The 14,693-nt window shown below is 41.1% G+C and overlaps 1 protein-coding gene across 1 annotated transcript in view; it reads right to left on the bottom strand.

Moving 5' to 3' along the window:
• Positions 1–14,693, bottom strand: part of LOC110485785 (VPS10 domain-containing receptor SorCS3) — a 216,313-nt gene that overhangs the window by 11,970 nt on the left and 189,650 nt on the right. Inside the window, exons 15-22 of the mRNA XM_021556952.3 lie at positions 14,346–14,463; positions 11,331–11,464; positions 9,168–9,281; positions 8,118–8,289; positions 4,993–5,179; positions 2,555–2,688; positions 1,724–1,847; positions 1,180–1,292 (exon numbers count right to left, since the gene is read on the bottom strand). Coding sequence (XP_021412627.3) covers positions 1,180–1,292; positions 1,724–1,847; positions 2,555–2,688; positions 4,993–5,179; positions 8,118–8,289; positions 9,168–9,281; positions 11,331–11,464; positions 14,346–14,463 — 1,096 coding nt within the window. The remainder of the gene's footprint in view (positions 1–1,179; positions 1,293–1,723; positions 1,848–2,554; positions 2,689–4,992; positions 5,180–8,117; positions 8,290–9,167; positions 9,282–11,330; positions 11,465–14,345; positions 14,464–14,693) is intronic.

The following is a 14,693-nucleotide window of genomic DNA, read 5'->3' as shown; positions in this document are numbered from 1 at the left end:
ATTACTGAACTCCCTATTCAAACCTCGATTAATAAGCCGTGGGTTGAAATCAGCTGAGGAGCAAAAGCCCTGCCTTGCTCTCACTATTGTCAGCCATAGAGCTGTACCGTAGTACGGCAACACTGCAGTTTAATGGACCCTGACATTAATTGCGGTTTTGCAGCGATCTTTGCTTTATTGTGGGGAGTTGTTTACTTTGACACGATGGAATATGTTTCATCTTGAAGGTGAACTGAACGTGAACCGCAGAAAACCAAAAGAGAAATGAAGAGAAAAATTCTAATAACACTTTGTATGGCGATTGTTGCACAATATCTAGACTATGAACCCTAAGTCAACTCTAGCAGTACATGGATGAATAGGCCTTAATATGATTTCCGTTTAGAGAAAGGGTGAAAGAGATGAAAGGAGGGATGGTTTGATAGGATTAAACTGTATATGGAGGAGCATATGACACATGAACTAGTGTTCATAAACTCAATAGATACCGTATAATGCATGTAGGTCCCAAAAGGTTGTATAACAAAACGTTTTGTATGAAAAGAGGTGCTGTAACAGTCTATTGAGGCAAAGCAATTAATAGCTCAAGCTTTCTATATCTGAGTGAGCCCCTCAGTTCAACACAATTCAATTGGCTGGTGCTATACTATACTGCCATGAACATACTATGTGACTCCCAGGTGACAAAGTGCACTTTATCCCTCACGAAGCCTCACTTTGACCCATATCACAGTAGCTCCCTCCACTGGCTCTCAGCCTAGCTCGCCTGAGGCGCCTCTCATATCAAATCAACTGTGGAGATGGTGAAAACACAGAGAGACCACAAGTCTCACACTATAGGCCTAAACCAACACACGAAGTGGAAGAGTAACACACTTAACTATGACATATCAGCTCTAGCTCTCCTCCGCAGAGACTATGCACATCCAGTGTCATAGTAATGCCTAAGATCTCCTTCATTCCAGGCTAATTCAGAAGAACGCATTTCATTGCTCCGACTTCTGAAAATAAGTTGTTAGGGCTCATCAAGCTGCCTCGAGGGGGGAAGAAGATGCCGAGCCTCTCGCACCTGTGTGATAACGAATCACAGGACAGCCCGAGGGCAAACGCCAAAGCGTCTGAGTGGATAGAAAGAGACCAGAGAGAGGGAGAACGAGAGAGGAAGGAATTCACGCTTACTTGGAGCAGAGCCTTCTTAATGACTCTCCCCACATCCTGTCTCCACTCGGGGACATCAGGGTTGTACTCGTCCAGATTAGGGGAGAAAGATAAAAGCAGAGATTTGAAGAACTCTGTCAGAAAGAGAGAGAGAGAGAGACCCAGGGGAGAAACAGAAACAGACCGTTAATTCAGCCCCTGATCTAGGTGCATTATTCTCAAGGTATCCTCTTCATTCCCCACTGTCCTTTGTTCTGGTTGTGTCCCTCTAACTGTCTTCTGATGGGTGGGAAAGCTGACAGGGATGTTGGTGTGTGTGAGTGTGTGGGCACAGTATGCATGTGATCATGGTTTGACAAGAGGAGATGATTGCTTGCTAAGTGATTTCTTAGATAATTGGGGTAATGTACCCTTTCGCATATATCCTGACATATTCAAATGTAAAGTACACTCAAAAGTTGCATACCAAGTGAGATGCCTGCTAGATGTGCTAATTAGCATTACATTAAGTAGAATAATTTGATTAGGGTGATCAGAGAGAGAGAGAGAGAGAGAGAGAGAGAACCTTGGACTGCTATAATCTTGGTGTCTTGTAGTATGGCGTTGGCTGAAGACACTTGGACCGTAACCGTGTTCATTCCCTCGCTGGTGAAGGTGTACGAGATGCTCCCGTCTAAGCTGATCACCGGCTGGAGGAAGAGGGAACATGGACAAAATGGATGATCACACTTTGATCATGTCATAATCCCTTCACCTAAAACCTTTAAAACCTTGCGGCTAAAACCCCAGAACATGAAAGAAATCCATTCCAGATGATAACAACTTCTCACTTAGAGTAGTCGGAGCATCTGACTTGAATAAAACCCTACAAAACACATCCTCCCCATAATACCTGGAACCAATGCAGCTAAGGTTATAACTTATGACATACTAATAAGCTGTCTGACAAAATATAAGATCAGAGACTGCTTCACCTCTATCATAGTCGTCTTCATTAATAGAAGAGGTCAATGTATTTAATACCATAGACATCATGTATAACCCATATATACATCAGTGGAGGCTACTGAAGGGAGGAAAGCTCATAATAATGGCTGAAATGGAATGGAACTGAAATGAAAACCAGGTCTTTGATGTGTTCGATGCTGTTCCATTGGTTTCTGTTTCAGCCATTACAATAAGCCTGTCCTCCGATTTAGTTACAGTGACACCAGCCACAACTGCAGTACATGTACAGTATATGGCATTATAGGGTAAGACCCCTTTTGAATAGTGTCAAAAAAGTTGTATAGTTGGTAACCCACATATACTGTATACTATACACAACACTGGAGTCCCACAGAGCTCGGTTCTAGGCCCTCTTCTCTGTACACCAAGTGTTTTAAGTCTAATTTACCTCAGTGTTGTTCCCCAGCCACCAGAAGTAGGTGACGGTCCTGGAGTGGATGGGCCACACCACTGCTGTTAGGTTTACTTCCTTGTTCTTGATGGCCACAAATGGAGCCAGCAATTGGACATGTTCCACAGGACCTGATACAAACACAGAGGATGATTCATATTCAGTATTGGACGATTCATATTCAGCATTGGATGATTCAGACTCAGTATTGGATGATTCAGACTCAGTATTGGATGATTCAGACTCAGCATTGGATGATTCAGACTCAGTATTGGACAATTCAGAGTGAGTATTGGATGATTCAGACTCCATATTTGATGATTCAGACTCAGTATTGAATGATTCAGAATCCATATATGATTGTAATTACAAGGACATTGCTTGACACTGCCTATTTTACAATAGGAAAAGCATTCGCACATGGAAATATTATTTTTAGATACTTTTTTGGTTTAAATATGAAAAGCACCGGCACATCCGGAGATTAATTTTACAGGTGCGTGGGAAAAAAGAAATAGCAACCTTCTTAAATTAAGAATTAGAGAAAAGAAGATATCTCACACTGAGCTTGCCAGTATCACTATCATTATCACTGGGGTGGTGTTTGGGATCTTCTTCTCAGTGAGACTACTTTAGCTGAAAAGGGAAGGTGAATGAAATCTTCCTCAACAATTATCATAACTGTCATAATGTTTTATGGTTTTGATGGAATTTAGTTGAAGAACAAGATTTATTCTCGACTTAAAACACGTTGGCATTATCATGTTTTTGAGGTGATACCTTGTGAGTAATACTGTGGTCTGCAATGCAGAGACCGCAATAGGAGCTGACGTGGGTGTACGTGGCATTACCGTGATCTAAGTGGTGAAGGTTCCTATAGCGGAAAGATATAACACTGTATTTTAACAGTATTATTCCGGCTGACAGTGGTGTGACTCGGCGTTCAGGCTTGTACGTCTCCACCTGGGCTTCTGTTAACTTCTGTTATCCTTTTTAACTGAGACTAATCTTTATCCTAGCTTTCAAACGCATGCAGTGTATGCATGTGTGAGTGTTAGTGTCTGTGTATGTTTGTGATGTGTGTGACAGAGAAAGAAAGTGTGCGTATCTGTGTGTCTCCATCTTTTAGGTTTGTGTCTATGCAGATATGCACGTGTGTGTGTTTTGTGTGTGTGTGTGATGTGAGGCATTTGGTCAGGCTCCCTAATCTGTGTCGGGTGTTAAAAATATTCCAATTTGAAAATTGTGGGGGCATCGTGATTGGCATATTGCTTAAAGCATCATCTGCACTCTCTCTCCCCTGTAAATTACCTCAAAATGTGCCAAACAGCCCCCCGAGTGCAGAGGTCTGAGGCACTGCACCACAGTGCTTGATGCATCAATACAGACCCGTATTCAATCCCAGGCTTTGTCACAGCCGGCCGGTTCCGGGAGACCCATGAGGTGGTGCACAGTCATCCGGGTTAGGGGAAGGTTTGGACAAGGTCCTTGTCCAATCGCGCTCTAGAGACTCCTTGTGGCGGACCGGGCGCCTGCAATCTGACTGCGGTCACCAGGTGGACGTTGTTTCCTCCGACACATTGGTGCGGCTGGCTTCTGGGTTAAGCAAGCAGTGTGTCAAGAAGCAGTGCGGCTTGGCAGGGTATTATTTTGAAGAACGTACGGATCTCGACCATCGCCTCTCCAGAGTCGGTACGGGAGTTCCAATGATGTGGCGAGACTGCAACTACCAATTGGATATCACGACATTGGGGAGAAAAAGGGGTACAACTTTTTTTGAAGTATAATAATTTGTACCAAACCATGGAGAAAAAAACACCAGCAGAATCAATGACATCAAAAATATCAAAGTACACTGATTGAAAGTGTCGTGGTGACCAGAGACAGCACTTAAATGGCACCAGTAATTGACTAAAGCCTCACTTTTCAAGTCAGGAGACGGGGTGGCAATTCAAACACTTCAAAGAGCTGGATAATTCTTGACGCCTTTTAGACATGAGCATGTTATATTTGTCACGATTATTTACTTGACGTTTGTCTGGGTGGTTCATTACAAGATGAAAAAAGAGAGTGAGCATCATTGTGCTGTACTACGTGCAGAGCATTCTGGTACTTTGTCTTTAACTGTCTCCATTGTACACTGCTGTATATTTAGTAAGGTGGTTATTTACAGAGAAATGTGAGGCAGAGATATTCAATTATGATCCTTGAGAACCACAGCACTATTGTTTTCCATCCTTTCCCTCCAATCAGGGACTGATTCAGAGCAGGGTCACCAGATGAGTGACCACTCTGGTCAATCAATGGCCGGTGTCACAATAACTGACCAATTATCTACCAGGTACAGTATAAACTAAAACCAGAAGTACTTCATTCCTCAATGGCGGGAATTGAATATCCCTGACAAAATAGATGAATGTATAGAGGTGACGTACACGTAACATGGAGGTACAAGGTGGTAGTATCAAATCCCAGGGTGTTCTCCGCCAAGGCCGAGACACGGAATATCCCAGCCGTCTTGTAAACGTGTCTGATCCCCTCTTCGATCCAGCTCAGGTTGGAGTAGGAGACTGCCGTGCCATCTCCGAAATCCAGTTGTATGTTGGTTCTCATTGAGTCACCCTGGAAAACAAGTCAAGATGAAGAAAGAAAGAATGAAAAAAGACACAAATACGACAAAATTAAAAAATTAAATTAGTTATATTAAAATATATATATATATATATATATATATATAACAATTCCATTGTATTTGAGAGCCAGGCTAGATGCTTGTACTTGTGTTTATTATAGACTTAAATACATATCATTGTTTGTGGCAGGTAGCCAAGTGGTTGGAGCGTTGGGCCAGTAACCAAAAGGTTGCTGGATTCAATCCCCGAGCAGACAAAGAAAAAAATATGTTGTTCTGCCCCTGAACAAGGCAGTTAACCCACTATTCCTTGGTAGGCCGTCCTTGTAAATAACAATTTGTTCTTAAAACCAACCTGCCTAGTTAAATAAAGATTAAAGGTTTTAAAAAAAAATGGGGTTCTATACAATAACTCAAAACTACAGTACCATTCAGTAATCAGCACTAAGCATGCATGAGCACAGGCAGGGCATCTTTGTCTGTTTTTGTCAGAAGTCCAACAGATTGTGTTTTGACACCTCTACATCAGCATGCATCCTGAGTCTGACATGAGTCCCTATGGTGTGAGTGTGTGTGTGCATACATGTGTGTGATGGAGGGAGAGAGAACCACAGGAAGGTCAAGGTAGTGTAGTAATCAAGAGAGAGTAGGGTGGCAGGTATACTAGTCAACAGACTGCTGGGCTACATTCAAACACAGACACAAGCAGTCAACACTAACCCAAACATTAGGGTTGCACAATGAGAGCAGTGTGTATGCCTGTTACACCTAATGAGGTTTGTGTGTCTGTGTCTCTCGCTCTCTCTCTCTCTTTCATTTTATTCACTATATGTTTTGCTTCTTTTCAAGCACAGCAGAGTATAAAAACACGAGAAGGCTTCTGGGGGTATATTTCACGCCATTGTACCCCGAAAATGATAAACTAGGAATAAGCTGAATAAAGAAAGGCAGAATAGAATGGAAGAAAAGGGATAACGTCGGCGGCTATTGTGTGGAACTGTAATGGCCCACAATCCTTTGCCAAAATCTCACTCGCAATGGCACTTAGGTTTTCAGTGGCGTCGATGTCATTCAGGCTTTTGTTGATGTCCACACTCTCTGGACACTTCTAGTTCTATATCGAGGTGTCCTGGGATCGCTAGCTAATCTGCATGAGACTGATGCTGGCATGCTGGCTAAATGTCAAGCTTTGTGTCCGTGGCTCCGTGTGTGACTCAGAGGGCCTCAAAATCCAAAATGCATAATAGGGTAAGCATCATGGTCTGGACAGCAGTGCTGGTTGACAATGAGGGGTTTTGTTAGTTCAGGTCCAGACACAGTAGGACTGTGTAATGTACTCTTGTTCAGGTGAATGTCAACACACAAAGGATGGTATAAATGGTGTGATGTCAGTGCTGTCGTGCTGATGGTGTGTCATACCTGAGTTCAAATCGTTGTTGCTTTCTTTAAAATGCTTTGAGTGTTTGATTGAGCCTGCCTGGAGAGCTAGATGGACTGATTTGCACTTTTGGGACTATTCCATTGGTTCTGGTTGGTGTACACATGACATGCTATAATGTAGCTAATGTACAGTAAATCTGGTTGGAATACACATGACATACTATAATGTAGCTAATGTTCAGTAAATCTGGTTGGTGTACACATGACATGCTATAAGGCAGCTAATGTACAGTAAATCTGGTTGGTGTACACATGACATGCTATAATGTAGCTAATGTACAGTAAATCTGGTTGGAATACACATGACATGCTATAATGTAGCTAATGCACAGTAAATATGGTTGGTGTACACATGACATGCTATAATGTAGCTAATGTACAGTAAATCTGGTTGGAGTACACATGACATGCTATAATGTAGCTAATGTTCAGTAAATCTGGTTGGTGTACACATGACATGCTATAAGGTCACTTTGTGATAATGAAAACTTGACGTGTGACACTGCAGATCCCATCCCTCTCTTAAAACATCAAACTTTCTTCCACCTCCCTCTCTCCTTTTTATCAACTGCCATGTTCACTACCTAGCATTACCACACATTACATATTTAGGCCCATTTGCTCTCCCCAAGAAATACTGCCATCTTGGGCTTCATGAATATAAATAAAACCCAATGCCATGAAGATTCTTCACCTCCATTAGTCTCTTGTGATAGTTGTTTTTAATTATTTTGGGACTGAAATCATTATAAAATACATTTCACAAACTTTTTGACCACATGGCATATCTCTCTAATCAGAGGAGGCCTCTCTTAATGAAAGAAATACATCCTAATTTCCTCAACTCATCACACTGTAATATGACAGCTGGGCCCGGGAGAGACCTCGTGGGAGAGACACTTCTTATCTGCAGTGCAGGGGGAAAGCACCGCCGCACCGAGCAGAGCGCCTCCGCACCTCTTCCACCTGAATTTAATGTGAGGTGATTGAACAGTGTCTAGGGAGTGAGGGGAGCAAGACAAGGCCCTGGCCCTAGAAGGAGGCTACTCTGAGTCTCACTCTATAACAGGGTCTCCAGGGGTGCCTCTATCTCTTAGGTCTTTATCTCTTACTCTGTCTCTCAGCTTAGGGCTTGGGTCCTGTAGCTGTGTGTGGGGGATGTTGTGTTGCAAGTTACAATTAAACTTTCAGCAGTTGGTGTATATGGGATAACATAACAAGGAAATAATTTCAAGCGTATGTCTGGAAAAACATCCATATTTCACTCAGTAACACGCCTACAGTGAGTGAGTTTTACACCACATACTAGTACTACTTTTACAACCATGTATAACAAAACAAAACACCGACTTTTCATTCCATTTTACTTAAGGTAAAAATCAATGCAACTTATAACAGTAATGTATACAAAGTCGTCCATTTGGGCTCCTAGGCACAGAATAATGATATACAAAAAGGAAGCCATTTTGGCTTTTGGCCCAGCCCTACCTCATCCAGATGCACTAGGAAGGTGATGTTGGTGTGCATGTCAGCAGTAAGCTTGCCCTCTCTGGTGGAGAGAGAAAGGCCTTTTGGAGCCCTGTTGGGACACATCTGCTTCCTAGGTGTGTACATGTCCTTGACTCCCTTGACGCAGTTGTTGGACACCACTTTTCGGTACCTTAATTAAGAAGATGCCATATGAATTAGTTAGTACATGTTCAGTATGGTTTAGTGAGGTTATGGCTTCATGACACTACTAGTTAACAAAGCTAAGGTATTGCTCACGTTCATCAATTAAGTTTGACAGGAAATTGCAAAATTTTTATTTTTAACCTCAAAGTGATTGTGGAAGAGAGAGAGCTAGTGAACAAGACTTGCTATTCTTTGACTGATCTTAAAAATGCTTAGTAATTACTAATTTAAAAAGTACTTTTAACCCTGAAAGTTAATGTCTGACACAAGACGTACAGTAGTTGTTGGCCAAATTGACAAAACTCCAACATGTTTTCTAACTCCTAGACAAAACTTGACTTTTAACCTTGGGGAGGCGGATGCATAAATGAAGGATGAACCGTTCTCCTCAGACTTCCAACGTCCTGAGGCGTCCTAATCTGTGTCCTATGACTCCTGACAGTGCTTTGCAGCTCTCAGTAGTACACTATGTCACTCAGTATAGATCTACTGTCTGGTGAATGACTCAGGCCTAAATAGACAATATCACTATTCACACTAGGAGCCGTGCCAGAGGGTGTGACACCCTGACAGTGTTTCATTACAGTGGGAAGATGGGAAGATGAAGAAGCATTGACCAACCTATACAGAGAGATACTGTAGCCACTGTAAGTTTTTACTTCTCTTTTGTAATGTGTGATACATATTCAGGATTTTTAACATGGACCATATTATGACCATCATAATGTTTTACAAAATGAAATGGAAAACATCAGAGCGATAATGTATGGCCTCCCATTGAACAGAAATATACAAAAGGGTTGCCTTCACTTAAAATAGACAACATAGAAACGCTACAAAGTAGTGGCCCTATGTGTAACTCACCCTGTGCTGTTGAGGTACTTCTGTCCTTGGCTGCAGCTCCTTGAGACAACAGCTGGGTTGAACCAGAACGCTGGTAGACAGTTCCCTTCTCTACGCCGTTCATAGCCATAATCACTATAACAAATCACATACAGAATGTGATCAATATCAATACCTCTACCTGTACCTAATGTATATGTACATATCTACCTCAATTACCTCATACATCTGCAGGTCAACTCGGTACTGGTACCCGTGTATATAGCCAAGTTATCGCTGTTCTATGTATTTATTATTACTTTTCTATATTTCTCTCTCTGCATTGTTGGGAAGAGCCCGTGAGTAAGCATTTCACTGTTCGTCTACACCTGGTGTTTACGAAGCATGTGATAAATACAATTTGATATGATTTTGAGCCAAAGGACGTACAGTATTACTGTGTTATAGGTTACAGCTTCTCTTTCCTATCCCTCAGCACAATACATATAATAGATATATTTTGCATTGCAACGCATCATTATTATATATTGATTCGGCTGCGGTTGACAAATGCTCCAGATCAGCAGAGGTAGGAAGACTGAGCCTTGGGGGACTCCATGTCAACACAGGCAGCCAGGTCACGGATGGCTGACTTCCACCGGCTGACGTTAGCTACCTCCCAATCACAAAGTAATTTACATCTGGGCAAAGCAGGTTAGGCAAGTGCCCATTCTAATAACGAAACTGTCATTGATTTATCAATTAATTACCTAGCCAGAACTAACAGGAAGCAACAAAGCCTGAGGTCCGTCTAGGACTCCCTATGGCCTGGTCTGACCTCAGTGTGATTTAGAACCTCCCCCAATTTATTGACAGGCTGTCAAGTGAAGTTATGGTGTTTTGGTTGGTTGGGATAATATTTATAAGGGACCGAGTGAGTCCAATGAGGGTACAGTGTCCAGTTAAGGACATTACAGCACCACTGAATCACAGCTTTGGTAACGCATAGATTACATTTCTTTCCAGTAAGTCACAGAAAAGTCTGGTGTCCAGTTTAGTACATTATAGTCATGCAGACTCCCAGCGTGTTTTGGTTACGTATTAATACTAGTCTCTCCTCACTTATTATTAATATAATATATACAGTGTTATATATATGTATATACACTGAACAAAAACATAAACACAACATGTTGGTCCCATGTTTCATGAGCTGAAATAAAAGATCCCCAGAAATTTTCCATAGGCATAGAATTTCTCCTGCCAAGATAATCCATCCACCTGACAGGTGTGGCATGTCAAGAAGATGATTAAACAGCACGATAATTACACAGGTGCACCTTGTGATGTGAACAATTAAAGGTCACTCTAAAATGTGCAGTTTTGTCACACAACACAATGCCACAGATGTCTCAATGTTTTGAGGGATCTTGCAATCGGTATGCTGACTGCAGGAAAGTACAGCAGATCTGTTGTCAGATAATTTAATATTTGTTTCTCTAGCATAAGCCACCTCCAATGTAGTTTTAGAGAACGCGGCAGTATGTCCAACTGGCCCCACATTGAAGTTTCTCAAAGATATTGTTTTTTTATTTTTGAATTTCACTGTCTCTATCACCAGCTGTAGAGATAGAGAGAGACATGCCATGTGGTCAGGAAGTTTGTGAAATGTATCGTATAATAATTTCAGTCCAAAATAATTAAAAACAACTATCATTGGAGACGAATGGATTCTAATTAAAACTCATACTGTCTGACCTGACACCGCTGGCATTTATATAAAAATGTATCATTGCTTTTCTTTTCCCTGCCTTTTGAAGATAAAAAAACCAACCTCCTACAGTCCTATTAACACCCCTCATTTTCTCTACGTTATTATAAACACCGCAAAAAAAGCTAAGCAGAGAGACAGACATTAGGAGCAAATTATCCCCCAAAATATCTGATAATTGGAGCGCTGACACCGAAAATGAACCAAATGAATGGGATCCTGAAATAGTGTATTAAATCCAATGGGACAACATACAACATACATTAAATTAAATGGGACAACATACACAAAGCATCATACAAATATCTCTCTCTTTTATGGACACTGAAACTTCTGTTGATCTACTCATGTTTAGATTTGTGATAAAAATACATGTTTTCACGTGTTCTATTTTACTGCAAATGTGAGTCATTTTACTAGTACACTATAATTACCATTCAAAGTCGTGGGCCCGACAGATACACGATTCAGCAGAGAGGACTTTGGCGTAGTCTTTTCCCAGCATGCAATAGTTTCCTGGTCTGCGTTTCATATAGATCTGTTTCTGGCCCATCACACACGGCTCGCCCTGTGAAACACATACAGGATATTAATCCATATAGTGAACGCACATGGGATTACACTAAATCATTTTCAAATGTCAAATTCACATAGAACAGCAAGTCAAACCATTCTTATGTTAACCTATTGAGCTTATTGGAACTAGCCAAACACTGTAAGTACACTGTATCTACCTTGTAAAAACATTGTTACCCAGAGGAAAATGGGGGAGGGGCATGCTTTTTTAGTTTCAGTCAGGAGGAGGTTTTTATTTTATTTTATTTTGGCCAGGGGAGGGTCAGGTAATTTGTAATCGATTAAATGCCAAATTACTCAGGTTTTCAGAATGATTCTACTATCTCGATGTGTGCCACTACTGTGGTCACAATAAAATGGGCAAAGTTGCATTTCTAAGAAAATGTACTTCCTTCCTGAGTTTTTACGTTGCTGTGGTGGTGTATATAAACCAGGTTTCACTGCATTACACACTGCAATGGATAGGTGCTCCCAATCATGAGCCCCGGCCTGTCCTGCTCTTGCTGATGTATACCCTTTTGTGCTGCCTAACAAATGACTGTGCTGCGTAGGCCTAGTCTGCTTGCAGACTAGGCCTACTGATGCCCTGTTCAGTTTGAGAGGGAGAGAATGAAGATGAAACGGAAGACTCGAGGTGAACTTGCTACTGATAGAATTGATTTTAATGAAAACAAAATGTTTTGTTGCCCATAATGAAGCTATTTATCAGAGTTTTTGACCTCACAATAAGCCATATTCAAGTTATTTACGTAACTTACATTACCATGAAGCAGCAGCAGTTTAATTTGACTTGAAGCTATTAAGAACGAGAGGGCTTTGTGTTGAAGACTATTTCTCTTATTCAAAAAATAAGAGGTACCTGTTTGACAGATGAAATTATAGTCTACTTTCCACAGACTGTCAGCCATTTCCTTCAGTCACCATACACTCCTTAAATATCTGTGTCAGTGAAGAGCGTGGAGTGTTAAGTTAAAACCAGGGCTCGAAATGAGGAGGTATGTGAGGGTATCGTGGCTTTTGTTAAAAAGCATGGCCAAAAGCATAGGCCTAACCCCTTGTTAGCTTGTTATTTTGGAAATAAGTGTGTATGGACCTGATTATATGAAGTGATATATAAGGACACTTTAATCCGCAATTCTTTATGCTAGAAACAAGCTGTAAAATGTCGGGGAAAGACGAGACTCCGATGCATATGGGTAATCTTTGGTTTGTCTCTATGACATGCAGAAGCTACGCTACAACCTTCTATAGCCGAGGAGACAAGAAATGTACTTTGCTTGAGAAGTAATGTGTGATTCTGTCACTATCAATTGACGTTCGACATTTCAACAGGTTATAAAACAACATAATAACTCAAAATCAGTCAGGAGCAAACCAGGTAGCCTACGAAGGGACAAAAATGTACTATTTTAGTATTATTTTTTCCAGGCTATAGCCTGACATTTAAGAAATCAATTGAGAAACATTTGTGACATGCTACAGGCTGGCAGGGGTGCACAGCATTTCAACAACATGCCTAGACAGTACATTTCGCATTAAGGCGGTATTAAATGAAATAAAATAAATTACTGAAAATTAAATAGAAACACGAGTTTGGCTAGTCTTTGGTTTGAGGATCATGTGGTGAGCTACAATACGCATGCCTAGTTTGTTCATTTAGACTAGCAGATGCTCTTATACTCCCATGCCTTAATCACAATCTACACAAAACTATTTTGCAGCAACACTATCTGTCACGTCCTGATCTGTTTCACCTGTCCTTGTGCTTGTCTCCACCCCCTCCAGGTGTCGCCCATCTTCCCCACTTATCCTCTGGATATTTATACCTGTGTTTTCTGTCTGTCTGTTGCCAGTTCGTCCTGTTTGTTCACGCCTACCAGCATTTTGTCTCAGCTCCTGTTTTTCCCAAGTATCTCTTTTTCCTCATCCTCCTGGTTTTTGACCCTTGCCTGTCCTGAACCTGTACCCGCCCACCTGACCACTCTGCCTGTCCCTGAACCTGCCTGTCGTCCTGGCCTCTACTCTGGATCATCAACACCTGCCTGCCTTGACCTGTCGTCTGCCTGCCCCTGTTGTCACAATAAACACTGTAACTTCACACAGTCTGCACTTGGGTCTTACCTTGATTCCCGATAATATCATGGAATAAAATCTAAAATTATAGATTACCAATTAAACATTTTTTTTTGCTGTGTTAAACAACTAATGGCTTTTTCTCAAATGAATTGATGATCATGTACTTCAGTTGTAACTGGTTCTGTTGTGCTCACTTTGTACAGTTGATAGACAACTTTAGCACTGTGCTCATTCGTCGTCATGCTCTATTTTCATATTAAAAAAGATTCTGCCTGTCTCCAGTCATGTCAAATTATGTAGAATTGCATGAAATGGGTTAATAAAAGGCTATTTTGGGGGACGCAAATAAGATGATAGATTCCTGCAGTGCTTTTGTTATAATTGATATATTTTCACCACTACCCTTGTCCGCGGTGGTCTTTGAACCCACAACTTTCTAGCTACTTTGCCATCTAATAAAATGAAGAACGGTTTCTAAAACTGCATATCAAAAGCTCTGGTCTGTCCTAGGAGTGAAGGTAAATGGTAGGCATATTCTCTGCTATCCACTTGATGTTTTCATTATTATTTGGGGTATAGGGGAGGGTCACTTTTTTTTATCATTAAGGGAGGGTTGGGCATAAATATATTTTACTGAAGGAAGAACCATCCATCTTCTTTTCAGAGAGGTCCGATTTTCTCCAAGTATTGTCATTATATATAATGTACAGTCCCTAACTAGCATGTAAATACATTGTTATTAAGTAATAAGGACACATATTGATAAGTTGACTGACTTCCTGTTTAAGAGGTATTACCTTGTTGTGAAGGTGCCACGTCTGATAGTCTCCTTCTGTACATTTCCTGTTGAAGATGGACTTGTAGTCTATCTTGATAAGCTGCCACTCAGACCTATGGCTGAAATGTCCAAAAAACCTTGAGAAACCAAAGGATGGATGCATAAGTTAATATAACTCGACAAGGGTTGTCAGCGCTACAAGGTTTCACCAATGGGGCATTCAGTCCTAAGCTAACAGACTGACAACCCTTATGAATCAAATATTTTTTCCCATTTAAACATCTGTTAATAAAGATGAGACATCAGCAATCGTTGAATTAAAATTCCTCCCCATCCCCTCATATCTTCCCTCCAAGAGGATCATGGT

The sequence above is a fragment of the Oncorhynchus mykiss genome, chromosome 13, assembly GCF_057628025.1.
Source record: "Oncorhynchus mykiss isolate SJ-2025 chromosome 13, ASM5762802v1, whole genome shotgun sequence".
In the NCBI taxonomy this organism is placed as follows: Eukaryota; Metazoa; Chordata; class Actinopteri; order Salmoniformes; family Salmonidae; genus Oncorhynchus; species Oncorhynchus mykiss.
The sequence above is the reverse complement of the archived record's forward strand: the minus strand, read 5'-3'. Positions and strand labels throughout refer to the sequence as shown.